The 26,199-nt window shown below is 43.6% G+C and overlaps 1 protein-coding gene across 2 annotated transcripts; it reads left to right on the top strand.

Annotated features, from left to right (window-relative positions):
* Nucleotides 1-2,449: 2,449 nt before the first annotated feature.
* Nucleotides 2,450-25,809, top strand: C5HXorf56 (chromosome 5 CXorf56 homolog). Of its 2 annotated transcripts, XM_033944195.1 has the most exons (8): nucleotides 2,554-2,650; nucleotides 3,585-3,617; nucleotides 9,052-9,169; nucleotides 13,471-13,512; nucleotides 18,338-18,476; nucleotides 19,630-19,719; nucleotides 19,937-20,029; nucleotides 25,414-25,809. In XM_033944195.1, the coding sequence occupies exons 3-8, from the start codon at nucleotides 9,075-9,077 to the stop codon at nucleotides 25,474-25,476; spliced, it is 522 nt and encodes a 173-aa protein (XP_033800086.1). In that variant the 5' UTR covers nucleotides 2,554-2,650; nucleotides 3,585-3,617; nucleotides 9,052-9,074; the 3' UTR covers nucleotides 25,477-25,809. The 2 variants fall into 2 exon arrangements, with proteins under 2 accessions (XP_033800085.1, XP_033800086.1); XM_033944194.1 differs by lacking the exon at nucleotides 3,585-3,617 and having other exon boundaries at nucleotides 2,450-2,650.
* The last annotated feature ends 390 nt before the right edge of the window (nucleotides 25,810-26,199 follow it).

Genomic DNA, 26,199 nt, shown 5'->3' with positions numbered 1-26,199 from the left:
CAGTCACATTATGGTGCCCTTTACAGAATCGTAGGTGCTGGAAATGCAGGCTAGAGTTTTCAAGGCCCACATTTCCGGCGCCTACCTTTTCCGTGAATCACGCCTATGGAGGATTATGACGCCAAACACCACTTCCAGCATTAGCCCTGCCTAGTGGCGTTAGGTGCTGTAAAACGCTTCTGTAGGTGCATATTTTTAGGCACCAGTTGGCGCCTTGAAATTTGTTTTAAGAGTGCTTTCCAAATGCGTTTTGCACTTAACTTAGGCGCCTAAGAGAATATGGGCCTAAAAACACATTAGGGCTTAATACCCTTTAGTAGAAGGGTCCCTACATTATCATCAATTGGTCCTTCTGGGCCTTTTTCAGTCCCATTTGGAATCAACTAGGCCAGTGATTCCCCAAACCTGTCCCGGGGGAACTCAGGCAAGTCAAGTTCTAATTGATCTCATGAATATTCATTGTGAATATCCTGATACTCATGGGCTGGGGTTCCCCCAGGACAGGTTTAGGAATCACTGAACTGCACTAAGTGCCTTCTTTATCATGGCCCCAGTTGGAACAACTGATTTTTTTTCTTTCAATAGGCTTTTGGGAGCACCGATTCCAGCTAAGGCAGATTAACTTATCTGTGACACAAACTACTTAAGCTATATTAGTATATATTTTGATTTATTAATCACCTTTATGAAAAGATTCACCCAAGGCAGTTTGGTTTTATTTCCTTTATGTATGAATGAATCTTTCCTATCTGATTTTGAAGTTCTTTTCTGTTGCTAAGATTTTTAGACTTACCAAAAGCCGTCTAGAAAGTATAAATGAAATAAGTTAAGGCTCCTTTTTACTAAACCGCCCTAGCGTTTTTTTAGCGCCGGGAGCTGCGCTGCTCCCGACGCTCTTAGGAACTCTGTGTCGGGAGCAGTGCGGATCCCGGCGCTAAAAAACGCTAGCACGGTTTAGGAAAAGGGGGCCTAAATGTCTCTGTCATCAAGAGTTCAAAAGTTGTGCTCTCTGGCATCCAGAGAAAAGTTAATAGAGACTTGCTATACTTTACCTTTAAGAATTGCAAAAATGTGAACCCTGGTTTTTTTTTTTTTTTTCAGGAAAAAGTGGTGTCGGCATTCTGCATTTGAGGATAATAATAATAACGGTTTATATACTGCAGGGCCGTGAAGTTCTATGTGGTTTACAATGATTATAAATGGAACAGATTGAGTAGAATTGACATAGTTAATATCTATTGATTAACAGTTCTAGAGATCAGGTATTGTGAGAGAGATTGTGCGACTCAGTTTCCTATGTACTTTAAGAACAGATGTTTTCAGGTGTCTCCTAAATTCCCCATAGGTACTGGCAAGAGTAAGTAGTTGTTTCAGATCATTGCTCCATAATGCTGCTTGATAAGAGAGAAGATATTGGTGATGTCTTTTAAATTTACATCCTCTAACCAATGGGGGGGGGAGAACAAAATTCAAGTTTGAGCTTCTCTTATCTATTGGTTGAAAAGGAGAATAGGTCGGTTAAATATTTGGAGGCTAGTCCGAATAGTACCTCAAACTAAGCAAAAGCAGCCAAATTTAAACTTCACACGTGGCTCCATCAGCAGCCAACACAGGAGTCGGTAGGAAGGAGTTATATGATCGAACTTCTTCAACCCGAAGATCAGCCTGACAGCCGCATTTTGCACTAGTTGTAATCGCCGCATATTCTTCTGGGAAATTGCCAGATAGGCGATATTGCAGTAATCCAGTTGGCTCAGTATGAGGGATTGTACCAGGATTGTAAATGATGGTGCGTCAAAATATGCTCTAATGGACCGAAGCTTCCAGAGTAAAAAAAAACCCTTTTTAACCAGAGTCTACCACTCAGCTGCTATCACTTTCTAAAACTGAGCAAGTGGTATTCATCGGATGCCCAGATATTAAGCCTGAAAAGTGAGCTGTAGAAGTCCCTATATTGATTTTGAAGAGCTTCTTACCACGGGCTGGTGAGGTAAGTGCCCCCACGCTCATAGGAACTAAATGAACACTGGAGCAGCAGTGTCTTGTTCCTATAGGATTAACTCTTGGTTGTTTTGGGCCATATCCTTGCATTTTAAAAGTAAATCTAGTACTAGCAAACTATGGAAGAGACAGTCCCTGCTGCCAATCTTTGGGACCAAAAGGTGCATCTGCTCAGGTGGGGCAATTGCAGAGGGAATGAGAAGCCATGCAGCTGGGCTGGGCTTTGCAACTGTGACCCACACTTTGCTCAGTGGTGCTCCAAGTGGCCGAGGTAAGAAGCATTTCTGCAAAGGGAGCCCCTGATGACGTCAAGCGCAACGCCATCTTGCCCGGTTGAACTCTGCGCATGCGCCTAGGTGACCGCTCGGCTCCCTTTTCCCTTGCATCGCGCGCTCCGAGTCCAGACACCGCCTTCTTCCACGCCCCCTCCCCCAGCACGCGGCAGAGTCCTAGCCCCGCCTCCTCGCCGGCGGCACGTCCAGAACGCGGCTGCGTCATAGAGGGGCGCCGTCGTTGGCGCTAACGATGCCGAAGGTGGTGTCGCGCTCGGTGGTGTGCTCCGACACCCGGGACCGCGAGGAGTACGATGACGGCGAGAAGCCGCTGCACGTCTACTACTGCCTGTGCGGACAGATGGTGCTGGTGCTGGGTGAGCGAGAAGCGCCGAGGCTTTTTTTAAACCCTGCTGAGCTAACTGATTGCACCACATCGTCTCCCAACGAAATCCAGAGTTTATTTCCCGGCTATGGTTTAAATCTACTATTTCACTGTATCTCAAACTGTGCCTCCTGAGATTTCAGATATGCCGCGGTACACTGGGGAGGAGGAGGAAAGACGGAGTGGAGTGTAGCTGGTTTGAAGAAAGGTTGGACAAGTTCCTGGAGGAAAAGTCCATAGTCTGTTATTGAGAAAGACACGGGGAATGCCACTGCTTGCCCTGGATCGGTAGCATAGAATGTTGCTACTTTTTGGGGTTCCAGAATCTTTTGTTACTCTTTGGGATTCCAGAATGTTGTTACTCCTTGGGTTTTGGCCAGGTACTAGTGACCTGGATTGGCCACCGTGAGTACGGGCTACTGGGCTTGATGGACCATTGGTCTGACCCAGTAAGGCTATTCTTATGTTCTTAGTGGCCCTTTTCTTTTCTGGCACCACCCCCCCCCCTCCCCACTGGCGTTGCAGGGCCCGCCTGGAGGGCATTCATACACATGCGGACATCAACATGATGATGTCACACGTGTGTGATGACATCACGGCAATCTCTGCACAGTTCCAGGTGCCTCTAGCCACGGCTACTACATTTAATGTGCCACAGCTAGAGAAAGTTTGCAGGACACTGTACTACTTAGTAGTTTCATCACGTGTCCACTAGTTGTAGCATTTTTGGAAAGAGTAAAGAAGCATTTCCATATCTACACTTTCCACTCAGTATTTTATAGACCTCTAGCGCATCACCCCTGAGTTGTCTCTTCTCCAAGCTGAAGAGCCTTAGCCTTTCCTCATTGGAAAGTCATCCCATCCCTTTTATCATTTTCATCACCTTTCTCTGTACATTTTCTAATTCTGCAATATCTTTTTTTCAGATTAGGTGACCAGAATTGCATGCAGTATTCAAGGTGTGACTGCATCTTTGCTTTCTATTCCCTTCCTGATAATTCCTATCAGTCTATTTGCTTTCTTAGCCACTACTGCACACTGAGCTGAGAGTTTCAATGCATCAACGATAGCACCTACAATCTTTTCCTTGGTTTGTTTTAAATCACTTAGTAGCTTCGTCGCATGCTCCCTAGTCCTAGTATTTTTGGAAAAAGCAAACAAGCAATTCACATCTACCTGTTCCACTACACTCCAGTCCTTGACTATGTCCAGGAAAGATAATTTCTGTAGGGTTTAGCATCCGCAATCATATAGAAAATTGGCTCCTATGTGCTCATCCTTTCCAAAAAAATAACGTTCTGTTGTCCCTGGACTACGATGATCTGGGCATTGGAGAGCCTGAGGCAGCAACTCAAGGAAAAGCAAATAAGGAGAGGCTTTTCACATTCTTGCTTCAGCGGCTTATTGTGTGTTCACTTTGTACTTGATATTCCACCTTTAGGATAAAATCAAAGTGGTTTACAATCTCAATAAAATGATACTTTATAAATGAAGAAAAGAACTACAATGCAGTGATAGGACAGAAGAGGAAAGGAAAAGAGAAGACCTAAAGGTCAAGGTATTGAACTGGCTTAAAAACGTCTCGGAGATGAGTATGTTGAAAACCATTTTCATACAGAGCTCACTCTAAGGATACGGAGATAATAGCTTTGTTTTCTTTCTCTCTGTTTTTATGGATCCGCAAACACTTGAAAACTTGGCTCTTTTCAAAAATCTAATCTCCTCCTGCTCTCTGGTACCCTTGTCCCTCTCTGTCTTCTTAGTTCCTCTCCTATAACCCTTCATTGTAGTTCCTTTCCTCCTAACTCTGTAAACTGTGCCGAGCTCTACGCTTGCAGAGATGGCGCGGTATACAAACCTAAGGTTTAGTTTAGTTTATTTTAATAAGTAAAGACTGTGAGCTGATGAGTTCAATGGAAAAAAGGATTGTTGAATATGGAGAAGGAAGACTTCGTTTCTGATGTGAACGATGGCTTAGAGACCAGTTCTGGTGTGAACAGAATCCTTTATTGATCAAACATCTAATCCAGTGGTCTCCAACTCAAACCCTTTACAGGGCCACATTTTGGATTTGTCGGTTCTTGGAGGGCCTCAGAAAAAATAGTTAATGTCTTATTAAAGAAATGACAATTTTGCATGAGGTAAAACTCTTTATAGTTTGTAAATCTTTCCTTTTGGCTAAGTCTTAACCTTTTCCTATCGTGGGTCCCGGATGACGGGACATTCCAAAAAAATGTCATTGCCATCTTATGTCCCATGGCATGGAACATACAGTACACCTTCTACCTATCATATGTCCCATCTATTGGGCCATTGTGTTTACAATAGCCATAAATGATAACGGTGAATAATACAAAACTTTGCTAAAATAATTACGATTGGAACCAGCGTAACGTAAAATTTATTATGATAGGAAAAGGTTAATAATAATATTGCCATTTATAGCTAAAGATACATATGATCAAGAAGCTGTTTTATTTTACTTTTGTGATTATGATAAAAATACTGAGGGCCTCAAAATAGTACCGGGCGGGCCATGAGTTTCAGACCACTTATCTAGTCCCACATATGTACAGAAAATTGACTGAAGATAGACCCACAATAACGTTTTCCTGTTTAGACATTCCCTCCCATGGGAGTGTTTGGTTTTCTCTTCGTTTCTGGCTTAGAGATCTTCATCATCATGTTATGTCCTTTCAAGTATTTGTCATTAGTGCAGCCACTGATACATCCCCAAATGTACCAGGCCATACTAAAAAACATTGACTTTTCTCCAGCTGCCAGGCAATCCGGTTAGTGGCAGGGAGAAGTAAAAGGCCATTCCACAGGCTTCTCCGTTTCCTCTGTACTTTGGAGAACAACTGAGGGGACAAAACTGTCATAAGTATTGCATTCCTATTCTGCTATTCGGACATAAACTGGATAGAACATGGAGAGAAGAAGAGAGTGTCATATTTGCAAGAGTGGGCCAAAACTAGACGGATTTTTACTGTCTCTGTTGTTCAGATGGCAAAAGACTGGCAAAGCTTCAACAAATCCAGTGTTGTAGGCCTGTTTTTGTCATGTGCAGCTTGGTGACATGGAAAGACATCTTGACTGATAGGATGAATACTCTCAACAATATTTGGAGATAGGATGAATACTCTCAACAATATTTGGAGATATGATAGAGACATATAACATCAGGAGTGGAGTGGAAAAGTAAAAGTGAATCAATTGGTTGTTCATACTGGGTGACACACAATGAAGCTACTAAGTAGTAAATTTAAAACAAACTGGAGAAAATATTTCTTCACTACGGGTAATTAAACTCAAATTCATTGCCAGAGAATGTGGTATGTACTGTATGTTCACCATCTTGGCCTGTTGTTTTTTTTTTTAGTACATCAAATGCTAAATACATAACACATAACATAACATTATACTTATAGACCGCGTTACGAAAATATTATAAACATTAAACATAATCGTCTATTTGAATGAGTCAGCTAGTCAGGTATTTGGAAAAAATATAGGTTTTTAGCTGTTTTCTAAAATGTCTGTAAGAAACATCTGGGAGCAACAATGATCCAAATTCTTTTTCATGAGAAGCTGCCTGAGATGCTAAAGAGTGATTTAGGAATTTCTTGCTTTTACAACCTTTTACAGAAGGGAAATTGAACAGTTAGCTTATCAAGATTTAAAAAGAAAAATCCATAAGCCATTGCATATATCCAGGATAAGCAGCATAAAATCTGGTTTACTGTTTTGGGATCTCGCCAGGTACTTGAGAGCTGGATTGGCCACTTTTAGAAACAGGATACTGGGTCTTATGGACCTATGATCTGTCCCACTATGGCAACTCTTATGCTACAACTATTGTATATATGCCTATATGTGAATGAATGGTGTAAGGAGGGAACTCTGGAATTCCATATCTGTGTCAATATATGAACCACGATACATATTAAAGTATTTCTTTTATATAAAAAGAAATGAACCTTTCAGATTAGCTAATATCAGTGAACAGAAAAACCCCCCATTGTCATTAGCAGTCCACTTTAAACTATCATGTTTAAAACCATGACCGTTCATCTTCCTCATCCCAGAAACTCGCACATATCAAATCAAACAATATAGAGGCTCTAGAGATATAACGAGCTACAACCAAAGTCACTCCGCAGAGTCCATGTGTAAGTCAACCACTCAAAGAACTTGCCAGTGAAGGCGAATAATCCAGTCGGGTTCATGAAAATCAAGGTCCAGATGGCAAATAAAGTCATCCAAAATATAGTCTCATTAGAAAGGTCTTAATATTCTGGAATAACAACGCAAGCCAAGAAACGTGCAATTGAAAGCACTTAGATATTTGTAATAGTGTTCAATAAAGAGGAATCATTGAATCCTCTACAACAGCCAGGCCTCAGGCCTCATCCATATAAAGCCACAGAACCATTTACAGAGCCCAATCACCATAATGAATCCTGAAACGAGCAGGATAAAGAAAAGGAATCAGGTTGTAGAGAAGTGAACAGGCTTCTGGGAATTGTTTACGAATAGCCACTACTTGTACTGAAAAATTCTGAAAGCATCAGATTTTCATGCTGCCGAGGTCTTTTAAACCAAATAGCCTGCAAAATCTCCAGCTTGTATGCATAGTTCAGAAGTTTAAGAATGACTATTCTGGGACGAGCTATCTCCGAATGGGCCTAACCTATGTGCCCATTTTGTCCTTAAGGGACTCGCTGAGGACCACGGCTAAAGAGATTGTACAAACCAAGCCTCCAAAAATCCTTTAAGGTTTGCCTCTGCTAGAAACTCCGGAAGCCCCACTTATCGTAAATTGTCCCAAAGACATCACCATTTAGGCCTGCATCATGGTCTGCATCTCCATTGTTTGATTATTTATTTAAAATGATTTGTATCCCACATATCTCAAAATCTGCACGGGTTCCAAAAAACATACACAAGTAGACATAGAGCACATCATTAATATCAACCTCATCACATCACATTTTAAGAAAACAATGTGCTTTCAAAGGTCATGCGTTTGGGCTGCAAAAACCCGAGGCAAAAGAGCAGGGACTTGGGTGTGATTGTATGTGGGATCTCTCAGAGAGAGAAAGAAATAATGGTTACTGTGGATGGGCAGACTAGATGGGCCATTTGGCCTTTATCTGCCTTCATGTTTCTATGAAGAGGGCCTGGGATAGGCACGTGGGATCTCTCAGAGAGAGGAAGAGATAATGGTTACTGTGGATGGGCAGACTAGATGGGCCATTTGGCCTTTATCTGCCTTCATGTTTCTATGAAGAGGGCCTGGGATAGGCACGTGGGATCTCTCAGAGAGAGGAAGAGATAATGGTTACTGTGGATGGGCAGACTAGATGGGCCAATTGGCCTTTATCTGCCGTCATGTTTCTATGAAGAGGGCCTGGGATAGACACGTGGGATCTCTCAGAGAGAGGAAGAGATAATGGTTACTGCGGATGGGCAAACTAGATGGGCCATTTGGCCTTTATCTGCCTTCATGTTTCTATGAAGAGGGCCTGGGATAGGCACGTGGGATCTCTCAGAGAGAGGAAGAGATAATGGTTACTGTGGATGGACAGGCTAGATGGGCCATTTGGCCTTTATCTGCCTTCATGTTTCTATGAAGAGGGCCTGGGATAGACACGTGGGATCTCTCAGAGAGAGGAAGAGATAATGGTTACTGCGGATGGGCAGACTAGATGGGCCATTTGGCCTTTATCTGCCGTCATGTTTCTATCTTAGGTGGCCAAACAGGCTAAAAAGGTGACAGCAAAAGGTAAAATATAATAATAATAATAATAATTTTATTCTTATATACCGCCACAATCTTGCGACTTCTAGGCGGTTTACAAGGATGCTAGGCTGCATAGGGTTTACTATTGCAGCTAAGTAATAATAATAATAACAACTTTATTTTTATATACTGCAATACCACAAACCGTTCAGAGTGGTTTACAGAGGAAGAGACTGTATACAGAAAGCAATATGACAAAAATCTTTCAAAATTACATTAACATGGTAAGATTAATCAAATCATGTAGAAATGGAGTCGGAGAACTTTGTTAAAGAAGTAAGTTTTGATTGACTTCCTAAAAGTTTGGTAAGAAAAAGCGTTTGAGATAAAGTTGGTCAAACATTTATTCCATTGGCCTGCTTGGAATGATAACGTTCTAAGGAATTTGACCTATTCAACTAAATCTAGTCTATATGTTTATCTTTGAAGTATTATCTTCCTCATGCATATTCATTGTGGGGGTATCCTAGGTTGAGAATGTCTCTGGTATAGCTGCAGTTAATGCGAGAGGTGATGGTTTTATAAAAAAAAAGTCAGGACTCTGAATTCAGCCCCCTCTGCTTTTTTTTTTTTTTTTTTTAATTTAGACTGCCAGCTAGAAAAACTCCCCATGAGACCACGGGATCGCGCACGAGTCATTGATGCTGCCAAACATGCACACAAATTCTGCAACACAGAGGAGGAAGAGACGGTCTTCTTGCGAAGGTGAGACTCGCAGCTTTGCCCTTTTTCCCTGGCCCGACAGGTGAACGTTTACTCTTAAGTTTTAATCTAAACTAAACTAAGCCTTAAGTTTATATACCGCATCATCTCCACGGAAGTGGAGCTCGACACGGTTTACAAAGCTTAAAAATACAAGAGGAGAGGGGAGAGAGAGTTTACAAGAGCATATGAAAAGAGGGGAAGTAAACAGGAGAAGAGATGTTATATTAGAGAAAAGCCAGGTTTTCAGTTGTTTTCGGAACAGTTGGAGGGAGCCCAGGTTCCGCAGCGGGATAGTGAGATCGTTCCAAAGGCCTGTGATTTTGGAGAGGAGGGATCTTCCCAGTTTACCTGCGTGGAGGATGCCATGTAGAGAGGGGAAGGATAGTTTATGTCTGTGGGCTGATCTGGTGGTAGCAGGCGTCAGGGCGAGGAAGGATAGAGGGATTAGTGGCGAAAGGATGCCATGAATTATCTTGAAAGCCAGGCAGGAGCATTTGAAGTGAATTCTAATCCTTAATCTAATCCTTAAGATTGTATACCGGATCATCTTTTCAAAATAAAAGCTCGACTCAAACATAATTTACAAAAATAATAAAAACATTAAAGCAAAATCTGCATTTCAATATAAATAACTGAAACAACGTGTTTTAAAAGACTTTCTGAAAGTTGGAAGAGATGAAAAAATTCTAATCCCAACAGGAAGTTCATTCCAAAGAGATGCAAAAATATATACAAAAGATTGAGAGATATAACCCGAGGATTTTATTCTGTTTCTAGCTTTAAAAAGATGTCTGAATCTAGGATTCTGGTTCCTGGAAGTGTTTAATGTGCTGCTTTAATGGAGCTAGTGCGAATGGCAAAGTATGAAAATATTTACCCACATTTGCACCGTGAAGTGGCCTAAGCTCTAATTGGCCCGGATACCCCATAGGAGGGGCATTAAGTGTCTGGGCCAGTCAGAGCCTTAGGCCACTTCATGGTGCATCCAGGGAGGGGCCTGAGTCTCTGATTGGCCCAAATTGTATAAGGCCTCTCCCATGGGAGATTCAGAGAGAACTGTTCTAAGTTAAGTGGCAATCTAATATGAACACTATTCAAGTTGTTAATATATATAAATATAATAAGGTCCAATTGTGAACCTTCACCGCATATTGGTTCCCATGAGGATGGCTAAGAATCAAACATAGTCAGTGTGGCTTCTGAGGAACATGGTGTTGGTAATCTCTGGATATATCCAAAGTGGGAACTAAAGTACTATTAAGAGATTTATGAAAGACTATGGACTTTTCTTCCAGGAACTTGTCCAAACCTTTCTTCAAACCAGCTACTCTATCCGCTCTTACCACATTCTCTGGTAACACATTCCAGAGCTTAACTATTCTTGGAATGAAAAAAAGTTTCCTCCTATTGGTTTTAAAAGTATTTCCCTGTAGCTTCATTGAGTGTCCCCTAGTCTTTGTAATTTTTGACGGAGTGAAAACTCGATCCACTTGTACCCATTCTACTCCACTCAGGATTTTGTAGACTTCAATCCTATCTCTCCTCAGCCGTTTCTTTGAACCTTTTCTAGCGCCACTATATCTTAGCAAAGAGAATTCTTTAAAAATAAAAATTCTCCCTGTCCTGGAAAGACCCAGAGAAGATTAACGTGTGTGATGCAGTGGTTAAAGCTACAGCCTCAGCCCCCTGAGGTTGTGGGTTCAAAGCCCGCACTGCTCCTTATGACCCTGGGCAAGTCACTTAATCCTCCACTGCCCCAGGTATATTAGATAGATTGTGAGCCTAAGGGACAGCCAGGGAAGATTGCTTGAGTACCTGAATAAAGGCATGTAAACTGTTCTGAGCTTCCCTGGGAGAACAGTGTAGAAAATTGAACAAATGAACATTGAGTTGTTCTATCACATTGAGCTAATTGACGAGTGCCTGCTGACATGAGCTTATTCTTTTCTGCTGCTGGAGTCAGTTCAGACTGTCCTCTTAAAGCCATATTAGCTGAATAAGGTAAAGTAGGCATAGTAAACGGTACTTGATAACAGGGGCAGTTTTCATCTATAAGGGCTTTAGCTGGCCCATTTAGGCTTGCAACGGTAGCCATCGGGGGAGGCAGGCACAGCACCTGCGTTCTGTTATGCCACTGACATTGGGCTCAGTTGAGTGAGAGATGTGGAAATCATTGCTGTCATTTGTAATCCCATGTGGTGAAGAGTCTACATCGCTTGTCACTCAATCCTGGTCTGATTCGAAGGGATCAGTGTGGCAGGTTTCTCCACATTTTTCAGCAGAGCACCAGAGTCGGCCACACAGCCAACCCGTGTATTTAAAACCAGGTCAATCCCTGACTCGGTTTGCTTCCAGAACTAATTCCTCCGGATGAGCAGCTGTCACGATGCCGTAGCTCCTTCGAACGGCTTGTGTCATCTGCCTCCCCTCCCTCGAGCAGATAGTATAAAACATTTAATTTATATTTTGTTTATGCACTGTTTTTGAGCAAAACCAAATCCCCATGGTGGTATTTATTTTACATATTACATAGCCTAGAAAAAAATGGCTTAGCTTGGTGTACATTTGAAATAAAAGAAATGCAGCACAAATTGCAATTCTTAACCATTGTAGTAGCATTGAAGCTTGGTGTAGCCACTTACGGGGTGCAAATGCTTCCCTGTGGCTCTCGCAGTGATGGCTTTGCTGAAGAAGGAAGGATGGTATCGCACAATGACAGAGCGATAAATTCAAGCTCCTTACAATCTCTCTTCACTTATCTCCCCCTATGATTCCCCCCCCCTCCCAAAAGTTCCGCTCAGCTGGCAAGTCTGTGCCCTTCTTTTCAGCTGCCAACTCCAGACTCCGTCCCTTCTACCCAAATCCCTACGGCAGGCTCTGTCTCTGGCAGTGTTCAAGGCCCGTTTAAAAGCCCACCTCTTTTGAGAGTGTTTTCGACTCCTAACTCCTCTCACCTTGAGTTCTGAATCCCCTACCCTCTATATCATGTCTGTCTGCCCAGGTTAGATTGTAAGCTCTTCTTCAGCGCTATATAAGTAGTAGTAGTGTGTGTGAGGTAAATGATGGCCGAAAACAATGCAGATTTTTTTTCACTTTTCGGTGGCTGAGTTCATCACCATCCCAGAACCTGTGCAGTTTCTTTTCCTTCACTTCTCAGCTGCAATTCCTAATCTTCATATCTTTGCCAAACGTGCTGAAAATCTGTTGAACGTGCCAGCAGACTGCTTCAGGCCTTGTCATCGTCACCTTGATTCTTACAAAAGCAGCACTTGATCACACTGACACATGTAAAGTGGATCCTCATCAGAGCCCCGTACAGACATCAGACTAATACATGTACAGTACAAATACAGTGGTACCTTGGATTACGAGCATAATCCGTTCCAGGAGCATGCTCGTAATCCAAAATGCTCGTTTACCAAAACAAAGTTCCCCATTGGGGATAATGGAAACTCAGATGATTCGTTCTAGAACCCGGGGTCTATACCTGTCGGGTGCCGGGTGCTGCAGCGCCATTTCCTCCGTCTGCCTCCTCCGTGGGTCATCTGCCGAAGAACCCCACAGTGCCGCTTCGGGGGGGGGGGGGGAAGCCAGCCGCCGGCCAGCCCTCCACTTCGTATGCCCCTCGTATGCTGGAGAGCCCCCACCCGAGCCCACGCAGCCGAGCGCCGCCCCACCCGCACGACACGCACAACGCCGATGATTGACGCTGTGCGCGTCACACACAACGTACAGGCGGGACAGCACCCGGCCGCGCAGGCCCAGACAGAGGTCCTGCAACCTGCGGAAGGCACCTGATGTAAAAGGCTGGCCGGAAGATGGAAGAGGAATCCCCTGTAAGTGCTCGTTGATCGGGGCAGTGCTCGGTTTGCGAGTCAAAAGTTTGCTGAGTGTTTTGCTCGTCTTGCAAACCGGGTTACTCGCAAACCGAGGTACCACTTTACACTATGGACAGCCAGAGAATGGAAAGAGACCAAGGCCTGAATAAGCACCTTATATGCAAAGTTATTGAAATATAGGCAGAGCCCAAGAAAAAGGAAGGAAGAGTGGTGAACTGGAATCCTCTCACTAGCTCTGCTCCCACCGCTTTGTTGACCTTGGCAGAGCAACGATGGCCATCCTCGCGGGACAGGTGAAAGGGAGCATGTGTGTGTCTGCCTCAGATCTATTTCAAAGGGTGCCTACACCTCTCCGTCCCTGAGACGCTGGATGTTCTCTCACCAATTCCCTCTGCTTTACTTTGCTTTGTTTAGTTTTTGTTTTCATTGTTAAAATTCCTAAGTCTCTCTCTTCTTTTTCAGACCCGAAGGTATCGAACGGCAGTACAGGAAAAAGTGTGGCAAGTGAGTGTTTGTTGGGAAGGGGAATTTTCATCCAGAAAATCTGTGATAGAGACAATGAAATCTGTGTGGTACTGTCCATTGCCTCCTTTACCTTACTGCAGAACACATACCCGTTTGAGCGGTGGATGGAAGCTGTTGGATATTTAGCTCCAGTGAGTTTTGTGCTGACGATGAGACTGAGCTCTCATGAAATCAGTTATTGTGTATGTACTTCCGTGTTGAACAATGTGTGCATGCAGCAGCATTAAACCTTCTGTGACGGTGACAGTGGAGTGGTCACAGTCGTCCATTTCAAGTTTATTATTTCTTTGATATAACGTCCGTCAAAATTTATCTAGATGGTTTGCAATCAATAAAAACATTTTAAAACAAAAATAAAAACAGTATCCACATATTACAGTTATAAATCTGAGGAAGGGAGGTGGGAGGCACAGGACCATACAGGACTAACATGACTGAAGGGGAGGAACAAGAGGTGGTAAAAAATACATCGAAATCAAATGTTTTTAAAAAGTCAGAAAGGGGGAGGATAAAACAGAAGGTGTGAAGAGCCTGAACGAGGTTGTATCCAGAGGCTCTGATATTGAGTATTATATGAGTCCTTGAATAGAAAAGTTTTGATTTTTGACCTAAATAATGTTAAGGAGGACTCCTATGTGGAGGGGAAGAACATTCCAGAGGAAGGGGGCCATATCGGAGAAAATGGACTTTCTGGTGGTTTTGTAAAAAAATTCTCGAATGGAAGGAACTACTAATAAGTCTTGGTAATTCAAGGGTAAAGTACAAGTTGCAGTTTAGGGGATTAAATGTTTGTCTATAAAGGTTGGACTATGGTATTGTTTGGTTTTAATAACATTTTAAATGTTGGTGGGCTCTCACTGGCTGTTTCCTTGTTACCTTTATAAAGATGGCAAATTTTATGATTATCTCTTGGGCAAGTGGCATCTTTATCAGGGAAATAATAGAGTCCATTTTGGATAACCCATCCCTTTATTAGGAGACGGCTAAGGGGAGAAATCAAATCATATGTCATCTTCCAGCGTGGGGTCCATCAGCGAGAACTCTTGTGACTAGAATGCCTAGTTTCCTCCCTGCAGTGGCGGTATGGTCACACTCGTGCTTTGGTTGATAAGGCCCAGCTTCTGGAGGCCCAGTGCTCTTTGAAATTGCTTCATCAGGCAAGGAAGTCAATGGAATATTATAAACATCACCCCTACCGATTTGCTAATAAAAGTAGTAAACTTTTGACACAGCTAGTGCTACATTTTTGGATTCACAAGATAGAGTGGTTAACATTAATGCCACCTTACACTCTTTACTTGTGTCCCTTTATTCTTGGCCTAGGGAATCTCTACTGGCAGGAGAGGTATATTTATCTGGCCAGGATCTTCCCACTTTTTTGGATATGGCTGTTTGTTGAATAGCCCAATCAATTTCTTCTAGAGTGCTTTGGGGAAATCACCGGGTCCTGACAGTCTTCGGAGCGAATTTTACAATCTTTTACTTGCTGAAATAGCTCCTATTTTAACTGCAGTATTTAACGAAGCTGTGCAGAATGAGATGCTTCCCCAACATCTGATCTTGGCACAAATTATCGTCTTATTGAAGCCCGGTAAGGAGGTGAATAAACCCGAATCTTATCAACCGATTTTTGCTATTAAATTATGAGGCAAAATTGTTTGCGAAAGTCTTTGCTAATAGCCTTGCCTCTATTCTACCTTCTCTTCTTTCAGATCAACAAGTGGGGTTCGTTAAGGGTAGGATTGTAGCGAAAAACATGTGTCATATATTAGCAGTTTTGGAAAGGGCTGCCCATGATAATCTTTCTTTCCTTGTGATTAGTTTTGACACTGAGAAAGCTTTTGATGAGGTGGATTGGGGCTTCTTATTTGACACCTTGAAGGCCTATGGGATGGGGCCTTGGTTCACTCGGGGCATTCGTACTCTTTATAGAGGTCCTCGAGCACATATTTGGGCTAATGACATCCTCTCTGACTCGTTTCCTATACAAAGGGGAACTTATCCCCACTATTGTTTATTCTGACCTTAGACCCATTAATCCGAGAGATCCAAAATAATCCAGAAATACGGGGTATGGTCATTGGTGCCCACCACTTTAAAATTGCGGCCTTCTCTGATGGCCTCTTGGTTTATCTATCTGAGCCCCGATCTTCCTTACCAGTTCTGTTGAATAGCTTTAGGGAATATGAGGATTTCCTAGGTTTTCAGCTTAATTCTATGAAGTCGGAGGCTTTGGCTTACCCAGCTTCATTGAGTGATACTTGGGGGCCCTCCTTCCCTTTACGCTGGGCCAAGTGTTCTTTTGGATATCTGGGGATCCAGCTGCCAATCGATTTAAAATCTCTCTACCGTTTGAATCTGGATAAGCTTTTGTTAGAGAGTAAAACCATTCTCAGACGGTGGAGAAATCTTCCCATTTCCTTGCTTGGGGCATATAAATCTATTCGGATAGTTATCCTTCCTAAATGGCTTTACACTTTGCAAACTTTGCCTTTGTACTTGTTGAAGAGAGAGATTCTGAGTCTTCGTAGGCTGGTTCTTTCCTTTTGTTGGAGGGGGTAAGCTCCGTTGGGAATTTTTACAAGGCCCCTGGTCAAGAGGAGGCCTGGATATCCCAGATTTCAAATTGTATAATCTTGCCTATTTATTGCGGCACTTGAGAGACTGGCTTTTGGGCAGTTCCCAAGTTACAGATATAGCTTTGGAGAGAGATTATTTTTTTCCCCTGGTATCTTTACTGTTTGCTGCATGTACAGCATGCAGTGGGTGAGTAGCTCAGTGGCCTGTAGCTGCTTGGTTTAATCTGTTAACAGGCTTGGAGGCGACTGTTATTGTTTTGGGGTCAGGATCCCTATTTTGCCGCAGGTGGGTAATGCGGACTTTAGCTCTGGTCTGGAGAATGTGGTGTTTAAATGCTGGGCCGAAAAAGGGCTTCACTGGTTGTGGCAGATGGCACCCTCTGTTCCTTTCAGGACCTTGAGCCACTTGGTCTTTTGATCACACTGGCTACTTTGTGTACTTACAGCTGGCACATTATTTTGCCTCTTTGCCTGTTGGAGTGATTATTAGGGATTTCCAAACTATATTTCAGGGTTTGTACTCTGATGACCGCTGGGATTGGCTTTCGGTTCCCCAATATCGCTAATTAAAGGGAATACTCCTTCCCCGTAAGGTTTATCGGGTACTTCTGGATAAGTGGACTAGAGACTTGGGTGGTCAGCTTTGGCTGTTATCCCTCAATTGATTCAAAGGAATGCCAGTTTCGCACAATACACAGGGCCTGTATCTCTCAGAAGCAGGCTTTCCATTTTCGGGGATTGCATGCCTCTTTTTGTCTCAAATGTCAAACGGAGGATGATTTCTTCAGTCATAACCTCTGGTGCTGCTCAAAAATCAGAGTCTGTTGACTATGGTTGGAGGGAGTTTTGACGGAGACTTCAGTAGTTGGAACCTAAGAACAGTCCTGGGAAGAGCTTTAGATCCTTGCCCAGAAATAGCTAAGGAGAAGAAAAAAAACAAACAAAAAAACCCTTTTAGATTGAATCAGGTTGGGCAGACTAGATGGACCATTTGGGTCTTTATCTACCCTCATCTACTATGTTACTAGACATACAGACTTATTTCTAGTCCTTACTGGGATGCTCCCTCCCCTTTCACTTGGAAGGTATAATTTTTCTTCCAGTAGGTCACTTGGGGGGACGCTCTTTGGGAGATAATTTGCTTTTAGGTAAAAGTTATATTTTGGGGAGGAAGTGTATCCTTAATTTTTGGCTACAAGATTCTCCACCCACCATATGGTATTGGAGGAATAAATTTCACACTTTGATGTTGTGGGAATGTGAACCTGAGTCAAATGTTTCTCTGTCAGGTCGTCTTCTGTGTCCACTCCCCCATTTTAAGGAGCCAAATTTTGAACAGATTGCAGAAGCCTTTGTTGCCAGAGCATAGCTTTTAAGGGATGGGGTTCTTTATAGGGTTATTATCGTGCAACTAGAATCCAGACCTGGGTTTTCTCCTTATCTTTTTTCTTTTTATTGCCTTAGGCTTTATTTGCTTTAGAAGTAGTATTTGAAAAATGTGTTGAAAGTTCATATCTTGCATTTGTATGATTTTCTTTTTTTGTTGCATTGAAGAAACTGTTTATATTTTTTAAAAAAATCTATGCAAGTATTTATATTCAGCCAGCAATCAAAAATTTAACTTAGAAGTGTTTTTTTCCCGACCTTTCCCTTGAAAGCTGAGAGCTGTGGTATTTTCAAGAGTCACAATTACCTGCCAATTAAACTTGGTCCATGTTGGCTGTGATATTACAATACAATTTCTCACATGTCCCTGAGGTGAAACCCCAGCAAGAGAGACGCCTCTCTGACATACTGAGATTTTTCATCTTGGGGAAAGCTGCCGTAGGAGTCTGTCCTATTGGGTCCATTTTTTCTTTTGCTTTATTTAACCATTTCTCACCTGAATGGCTTTCGTACCTGAATAACATGGTAGTGTTTTCTTGCTGGTGTCTGTGATTATCACATCTCCTGATTCTGAAGCGGTCTTTGTTGTCGTCCTTCAATGAGTCCTCCTCCTACACATCTGGCTGTGGGGTGCTATGGATCTCAGTATTGTGTTATTATTGCACTGCTGGAGGCCTGCTTCTTGTCTCCAAGTTCTCTGGGGCTCAGTATTTGGTTATTACTGGACTGTGAGAGGCCTGTCTCTTGTCTGACTGCTCTGGCGCTCAGCAGTGGTGCGGTAGCATGAGAACCAGGAAGACTTGTTTTGTGGCACGCTGACGCTGTGTTTCTGTCTACAGGTGTGGATTACTGCTCTTTTATCAGCACCAGCAAAACAATGCCCCTGTTACCTTCATCGCCAGCGGAGCTCTGGTCAAATTTGGCCAGGGATTTGGAAAAACCAACATCTATACTCAGAAGCCAGACCCTCCCAAGAAGGTCAGCACATGTTCTTGCTATTTTGTGAAGATTTAAATTGGGGGCAGGTGGGGAGGAATCTGGAAATCAGGACGCTACTCGATTCTCAAGGTAGTGCTTGAAGCTGAGAACCTAGCAATGTAAAGAAATCGGAGCCATCCATTATTGCTAGGCATCGGGTACCTGGGCCTGTGGTCTACCTCTTGCATCTTTGCAGATTTTTGGATGTAGGATAGAACCTGATGCCTGTGGGGTAGGGGACATTTATAAAAACTGTAGCCAGGTCTGCACAGACTGTGACTATTTCCAGTCTCCTTCGGCAGCTGCCATTTACGGAGTAACATTGGCATCGAGTGCTTACTCTTTCCCATCACCCTCTAGCCCTTGAGTCTGCTGGAGTGATAGCTCTAAAAGCCTCTTGGGAAGCCCTTCCCTGAGGCAGGGCAGCGGGAACACCTACTAGCGGTCTGCAAACATGAGCTGAATGAAATAGCCCATCCTCTGCAGACATCGATTTTACTAATGAATTGCTAGCCATCACTTTGGGTGAAGTAATGCCCTTTGTTATTTCTCTGGTCACCCGGGTAAAGTTTCTAAATGTAATTAGAACGAAAGAGCATCTGGTGTGAGCTGGAGCAGAAGGGGGTGACATCACTTGCTGCATTAGGGGTTCATAGTCTAAAGCGCACGAGGAGAAAGGCGTACTGACAACTGAGTGCAGGACTTCATCGCGCTGAAGAAAAACCGTGTTTTAAAGGGCTCCGACGAGGGGTGTTGGTGGGGAACCCCCCCCCACTTTACTTAATAGAGATCGCGCTGGCGTTGTGGGGGGTTTATACTGGAAACTTAACCTTTTCCCTGTTTTTTAGGGAAAAAGTTAAGTTTTCAGTATAATGTGGGGGGTTACACCCCCCAACATGACAGCGCGATCCCTAGTAAGTAGAGTGGGGGGGGTCCCCCCCACGCCCCCTGTCGGAGCCCTTTAAAATATGGGTTTTCTTTGGCGCGATGAAGCCCTGCGCTCAGTTGTCCACACTCGGTTGTCGGCGCGCCTTTGTCCTCGCGCGCTTTTGACCCGTCACCGCATTAGGTGAGAGAGCAGAAATTGTTGCATAACAGCACCGAATTAGCCATGGGATGTCTGACTTGTACAATTCTGGCTTTTATTTCTTAGGTGATGATGACGAAGCGAACCAAGGATATGGGCAAGTTCAGCTCTGTGACCGTGTCTACCATTGATGAGGAAGAGGAGGAGATTGAAGCGGTGAGTTTTCGGCAGTATTCATCCTGTTTTCCTCTACACAGGTTTGCAGGATGATTCAATGAAAGTTGCCAAACCGGCGTGGGCAGTTGGCGCGTGCTTCGTTTTGCCATTCGCCTTGTTTCTGCAGTTGCTGAGCGCTGTGTGTTGTACAACTGGTCTCTTTCCCTTCTGTGTGCTCGTCTCCCTGTGTGACGTGACTCGCTTTGTGTTTTCCCAGAGGGAGGTGGCAGACTCGTATGCACAGAATGCCAAGGTCATCGAGAAGCAGCTGGAGCGCAAAGGCATGAGCAAACGGAGGCTGCAGGAGCTGGTGAGTTTGGGGCCTTGGTGGATTCTTACCCTTACCCCACAGGGGCTCTTGGGAACCTACATGTAATGGTGGAATGTTTGTTGATGTCCAGATGGCTTCTTTTTATGTATTAGATATTGTTTTAATCCCTGAATGTATTGATTAATTAGAAAATGAAGGAAGTAAAGAACTAAGGCTGGTATTGGACAGACTTGGCACAGTCTGTGTTCCAAATATGGTTATTCGGTGTAGGTTGGGCTGGGGTGGGTATCAATGGGAGCAGGAGGATGTTACTGGCCAGACTTTACGGTAGATGTCCTGCAACAACAGGATGGTGAGATAGGCTGGAGTGAGCTTGGACGGGAACCTAGGACAAGACCAAACTTTACAGTCTACGGAGAGAAGTTAATCTAATCATGGATTTTTTAATGAGTATAACTTACGGGCAGACTGGATGGACCGTTCAGGTCTTTACTATGTTACTACATAATCCGGTGATTAAGTTCCCTCTAAGCTGGATGGACAAGGGGAAAATGAACTCTTGGCTGTGTCTTCTAATTGCCCAAATCCAATCTTACCTTGAGTTCAGAAAATTTATGCGATGGTTTTATTACATTGTATTCCACTGAATTCTACTGTATTTTGTGTCTTTGCTGATATGTCTCAGTTCTCTTGCTGTGAACCGCCCGGAACTTCCGATTGGGCGGTATATAAGAAAATTATTATTATAATTATATGGCCACACAGGGGAAATCCCAGCCTGGACATTAATGTCCAGCAGCAGTAGAGTGTTGGTGATGATCTTTGTGAGTCTGGGAAGCTGTGGTAGTGTGGACGGGCAGCCAGAACATTTTCATGTCTCCTCTTCCCCATTTCGAAACGAATATCATCAATAGCATGCCCTTCTATCAGCAAATGACATTTGTTTTAGTTCACAGCCCTTCCTAAATGCACGGGGCACTTCTGTGACTGAGCTTGCAGAGGAGGCCGAGCAGCGGACAGTGGCATTTGGTGGCTCCAGGTCATAAGAACATAAGCAATGCCTCTGCTGGGTCAGACCTGAGGTCCATCTTGCCCAGCAGTCCGCTCACGCGGCGGCCCAACAGGTCCAGGACCTGAGCAGTAATCCTCTATTTATACCCTTCTATTCCCTTTTCCAGCAGAAAAATGTCCAATCCTCTCTTAAATCCCAGTACTGTATTCTGCCCTATAACGTCCTCTGGAAGCGCATTCCAAGTGTCCACCACACGTTGGGTAAAGAAGAACTTCCTGGCATTTGTATTGAATCTGTCCCCTTTCAACTTTTCCGAATGGCCTCTTGTTCTTTTATTTTTTGAAAGTTTGAAGAATCTGTCCCTCTCTACTCTCTCTATGCCCCTCATGATCTTATAAGTCTCTATCATATCCCCGCTAAGTCTCCTCTTCTCCAGGGAAAAGAGACCCAGTTTCTCCAATCTCTCAGCGTATGAAAGGTTTTCCATCCCTTTTATCAGACGTGTCGCTCTTCTCTGAACTCTCTCGAGTAACGCCATATCCTTCTTAAGGTATGGCGACCAAAACTGGACACAGTATTCCAGGTGTGGGCGCACCATCGCCCGATACAGCGGCAGGATAACTTCTTTCGTCCTGGCTGTAATACCCTTCTTGATTATACCTAGCATTCTATTCGCTCTCTTAGCGGCCGCTGCGCACTGTGCCGTCGGCTTCATTGACCTGTCCACCATTACCCCCAAGTCCCTCTCTTGGGTACTCTCATTCAAGGACATCCCTCCCATCGTATAGTTGTACCTCGGGTTTCTGCTTCCCACATGCAATACTTTACATTTCTCAACGTTGAACTTCATTTGCCATTTTGTTGCCCATTCTCCTAGTTTGTTCAAGTCCCTTTGCAATTCCTCACAGTCCTCTTTAGTCCGAGCTTCCCTAAATAGTTTGGTGTCATCTACAAATTTTATTATCTCACACTTTGTCCCTGTTTCTAGATCATTTATGAATATATTAAATAACAGCGGCCCGAGCACTGAGCCCTGCGGAACACCACTCGTGACCCTCCTCCAGTCAGAGTAGTGTCCCTTCAACCCTACCCTTTGTTTCCTACCTGCCAACCAGTTTCTGATCCATCTATGCATGTCTCCGTCCACCCCATGGTTCTTCAGTTTCCGGAGTAATCGTTCATGGGGCACCTTGTCAAAGGCTTTTTGGAAATCAAGGTATATGATGTCTATGGGGTCACCTCTGTCCATCTGTTTGTTAATTCCTTCGAAGAAGTGTAGTAAGTTGGTTAGGCACGATCTCCCCCTACAGAAACCATGTTGGCTGGTTATCAAAAGTTTGTTTCTTTCCAAGTGATCATCGATGTTTTCTTTTATCAGTGCTTCCGCCATTTTTCCCGGAACCGAGGTCAGACTCACCGGTCTGTAGTTTCTCGGGTCACCTCTTGATCCCTTTTTAAAGATGGGCGTGATGTTGGCCGTCTTCCAATCCTCCGGGATCACGCCTGTTTCCAGGGATAGGTTGCATATTTGCTGCAGTAGTTCTGCTATCTCCTCCTTTAGTTCCTTCAGAACCCTTGGATGGATTCCGTCCGGACCTGGAGATTTGTCAATTTTTAGTTTATCTATCTGCCTGCGCACATCTTCAAGGCTCACTTCCATGAATGTTAATTTTTCTGCTTGATTTCCAATGAAGAATTGCTCAGGTTCCGGTATGTTGGTTGTGTCTTCGTTCGTAAATACAGACGAAAAGAACATGTTCAGTCTTTCCGCGACTTCTTTCTCCTCCTTCACTACTCCCTTCCTGACTCCTTCATTCAGTGGTCCCACCTCCTCCCTAGCTGGCTGTTTCCCTTTAACATATCTGAAGAACGGTTTGAAATTACGAGTCTCCCTGGCTAACTTCTCTTCATACTCTCTTTTAGCTTTTCGAACCACACGGTGACATTCTTTTTGATACTTCCTGTGCTCTATCCAGTTCCCTTCAGTTTTGTCCTTTTTCCATCTCCTGAATGAATTTTTCTTATTACTTATCGCTTCCTTCACTATTTTAGTCATCCATATCGGGTCCTTTATTCGACTCTTTTTGCTCCCCTTTCTGAATCTGGGGATGTACAGATTTTGCGCCTCGCTCACCGTGTCCTTGAAAAAAGACCAGGCCTGTTCTACCATCCTCCATTTCTTGGAAGTGTTCCTAAGTTTATTCCTTACCATTTTCCTCATTGCTTCATAGTTTCCTTTTCTGAAGTTGAAAGTTGTCGCCATGGTTCTCTTTCCTTTTGGTATTCCTGCTTCAACCTTGAACTTGATCATGTTATGGTCACTGTTTCCCAACGGTCCCACTACTTCCACTTCCTTTGCTGGTCCCATTAACCCATTTAGGATTAGATCCAAAGTGGCATTTCCTCTCGTCGGTTCTCTAACAAGCTGCTCCATGAAGCAATCTTGTGTAGCCTCCAGGAATTCTGTTTCCCTAGCGCATTTTGAGTTTCCAAGACTCCAGTCTATCCCGGGGTAGTTGAAATCTCCCATAATAACTGTGCAACCGTTTTTGCATTCTTGTTTCATCTCGGCTTCCATTTCCTTATCGATATCTCCGGTTTGCCCGGGTGGGCGATAGTATAGGCCCATTTTTATTTCATGTCCCTTTCTTCCTGGTATTTTAACCCATAGCGATTCCAGCTTGTTGGTCATCTCCGCTGTGTCTATTCTTGTCGATTGTATGGTTTCTTTTATGTATAGGGCTATTCCACCTCCTTTCTGTCCTGGCGATAGAGCTTAAATCCCGGCAGTGCTGTATCCCATTTGCTTTCCTCATTCCACCATGTTTCAGAGATTCCAATGATGTCTAAGTCTTCTGCATTGGCCACGGCTTCTAATTCCCCCATTTTGTTTCCTAGGCTCCTTGCATTAGTATATATGCAGTTTAGATCCTGGCATTTAAGTGTCTTCATTTCCTTTCCCTGTGTTTCGGTCTTTAGTGTCTTCTCTTTTGGTACACTCCTTCTAACCACTTCTTCTGGGTTAGTCGACTCCTGTAATTTGTCCTTTGTTTCTTCCGAGCCTTGCATTCCCTTAGTATCATCACGTGATACCTTCTTCCGAATCATCGACGCTAGGTCGACGGTCGGCTTTCCCCTTCCTCTTAGTTTAAAGCCTGTTCTATTCCTCTCTTGATGTTGTTTGATAGAAGTTTTGTTCCCGCCGTGCTCAGGTCTCTTTGGTTGACGGAACCTGGGAATCGCCATTGCCTGTGTCTCTCAAGATGCAAGAGCTGGGGTGAAGCAGGTTTGATCTTGGGGGGATGGCGTCTAGGAGGGGAGATATGAGAAAGTCTGTGCCAAGGAGATGAGCCTGTTTTAATAAACTTTTTATAATCTTTTGTTTGTTTTTCTGGTTCCTCTGTTAAATGATTTTTAATTGTTTTTAGAAATGTACGTGAACCTTCGTGATGCCTTTTTAGGCCTTGTGTCAGCGGTTTATCAAATGTTAATAAAGATCTCTCAGGTCTTCACTTGTATGTATCCAAAGGGCACCTCGGGCTTTGGGGCACTGAAGCCAGAACTGAACTGGTTCATTATTGAGCTTGAATCGTAGCCTTGTAAAGGTGAGAAATATTTCAGTTGGCTTTACTGGAGCATACTGACATGCTTAAACTGATAACGCTGTTTCAGTTCTGGGTTGCGCACCCCCTTCAAAGCCGATGTCATCTGAGACGTGAGAGATCCATTCTCCTGTCTATTTCTGGAGTAGTGTGATGGTGGTGATCTCTTTATCTGTTTGACTGTGTAACTGGGCTCATTTATGACTGGTTTCATTGCCCATATCGATGCAGTGCCCATGTAGAACAGCTTCCTGAGAGCCGGCTGAGTGTGGGAGGGGTAAGGGGACAGGCTTGGCAGAAAATGTGTAAACGAGCCCCAGTACCTGAAGAAGTCAACCCCTTTGTTCAGTGTTTGGCTTTGGATTTTAGTTTTAATCATTTGAGTGTAGATGGGGAAGACAAATGGAGGTTTGGTACTCTAGGTCCCCACATTAGATGAATTACAGTTAAAGTTATACCTGGGGCAGTGGAGGAGGAAGTGATTGTCCAGTATTACAAAGAGCATTAGTGGGAGAAGCAGGATTTGAACCCTGGCTTCCCTGGTTCTCAGCTCAGTGCTTGAAGGGCTGGGCTGCCACTTCACTGTGAAGTTTTCGTTCTCAGGTTGGTAGAGGGGAAAGTGACAATGTCACTAATATTAAGAGCTCCATGGATAGGTTAAATCCTGGCTAGCTGCTTCAGTGCAGAGCCTGGGTCAGAAGTGTGTCCTAGTAGAACTACAGCTTAGGGAAATATGGCAGAGAAAGGGCTTTTTATCATATCTTTGCATTTCAGTGTTTTACAGCTTTTTTCCCCCCTCTCTTTCACAGGCTGAGCTGGAAGCCAAGAAAGCCAAGATGAAAGGCACCCTAATCGATAACCAGTTTAAGTAAGGACATGGTGTGTCGATCAGACATTTAACCAGGAAACAGCAGCAGCTGTGGGCATCAACCTGGCTGTGGCTGTCTCTTTGAGACAAACGGGACTGCTGATGTACAAGACTTCTCCCACCGATGAATGCACTTTCACTCTTTTGTAGCATAGGTTCCATCTCTTACCCTCTCCCTTCTGGCTGATCTTGCGTTTATACTTTTTCTTTTATGTACCAGGCATTTCCTTGGACCAGGGACAGACTTCCTCGCTTGCCTGTGGTTTAGCTAGATGTAGCTGGTGTGTAATTCATAGTGTCATAGTTTATTTAAATTTTGATTAAACGCTTATCCAGAGGTACAAAGCGTTGTACATAATAATTTAAAATAACTGGGGAACAAACGTTTTAGATAATAAACATGAACAAACACTGAAAACCTACTTTTAACATGAAAACATTGGGGGGAAAAAATGGAAGAACTACAATTTCTTAGAAAGAATACAAATAAAGAAAATACAATAGGGAAGGGAAATGAATTAAATAGAAACATAGAAGATGACGGCAGAAAAGGGCTATAGCCCATCAAGTCTGCCCACTCTGCTTACCCACCCCCTGTCTATGCCCTAATGACCCAATTTTCTTATCTTGACCCTCGTAGGGATCCCACATGGGTATCCCATTTATTCTTAAAGTCTGGCACGCTGTCTGCGGAAATGGGTGTGTACATACGTAAAAAATCCATTGA

The sequence above is a fragment of the Geotrypetes seraphini genome, chromosome 5 (assembly GCF_902459505.1).
Source record: "Geotrypetes seraphini chromosome 5, aGeoSer1.1, whole genome shotgun sequence".
Taxonomy (NCBI): Eukaryota; Metazoa; Chordata; class Amphibia; order Gymnophiona; family Dermophiidae; genus Geotrypetes; species Geotrypetes seraphini.
Note: the sequence above shows the minus strand (reverse complement) of the source record. Positions and strands in the feature narration are given on the sequence as shown.

Bases quoted from the DNA above. Each gene is read 5' to 3' on its own strand.
- C5HXorf56 (XM_033944194.1), top strand. From the start codon at position 2,527: ATGCCGAAGGTGGTGTCGCGCTCGGTGGTGTGCTCCGACACCCGGGAC. The intron at 2,651-9,051 runs GTGAGCGAGAAG...TTTTTAATTTAG, and splicing joins ACAGATGGTGCTGGTGCTGG to ACTGCCAGCTAGAAAAACTC. The intron at 19,720-19,936 runs GTGAGTTTTCGG...GTGTTTTCCCAG, and splicing joins AAGAGGAGGAGATTGAAGCG to AGGGAGGTGGCAGACTCGTA.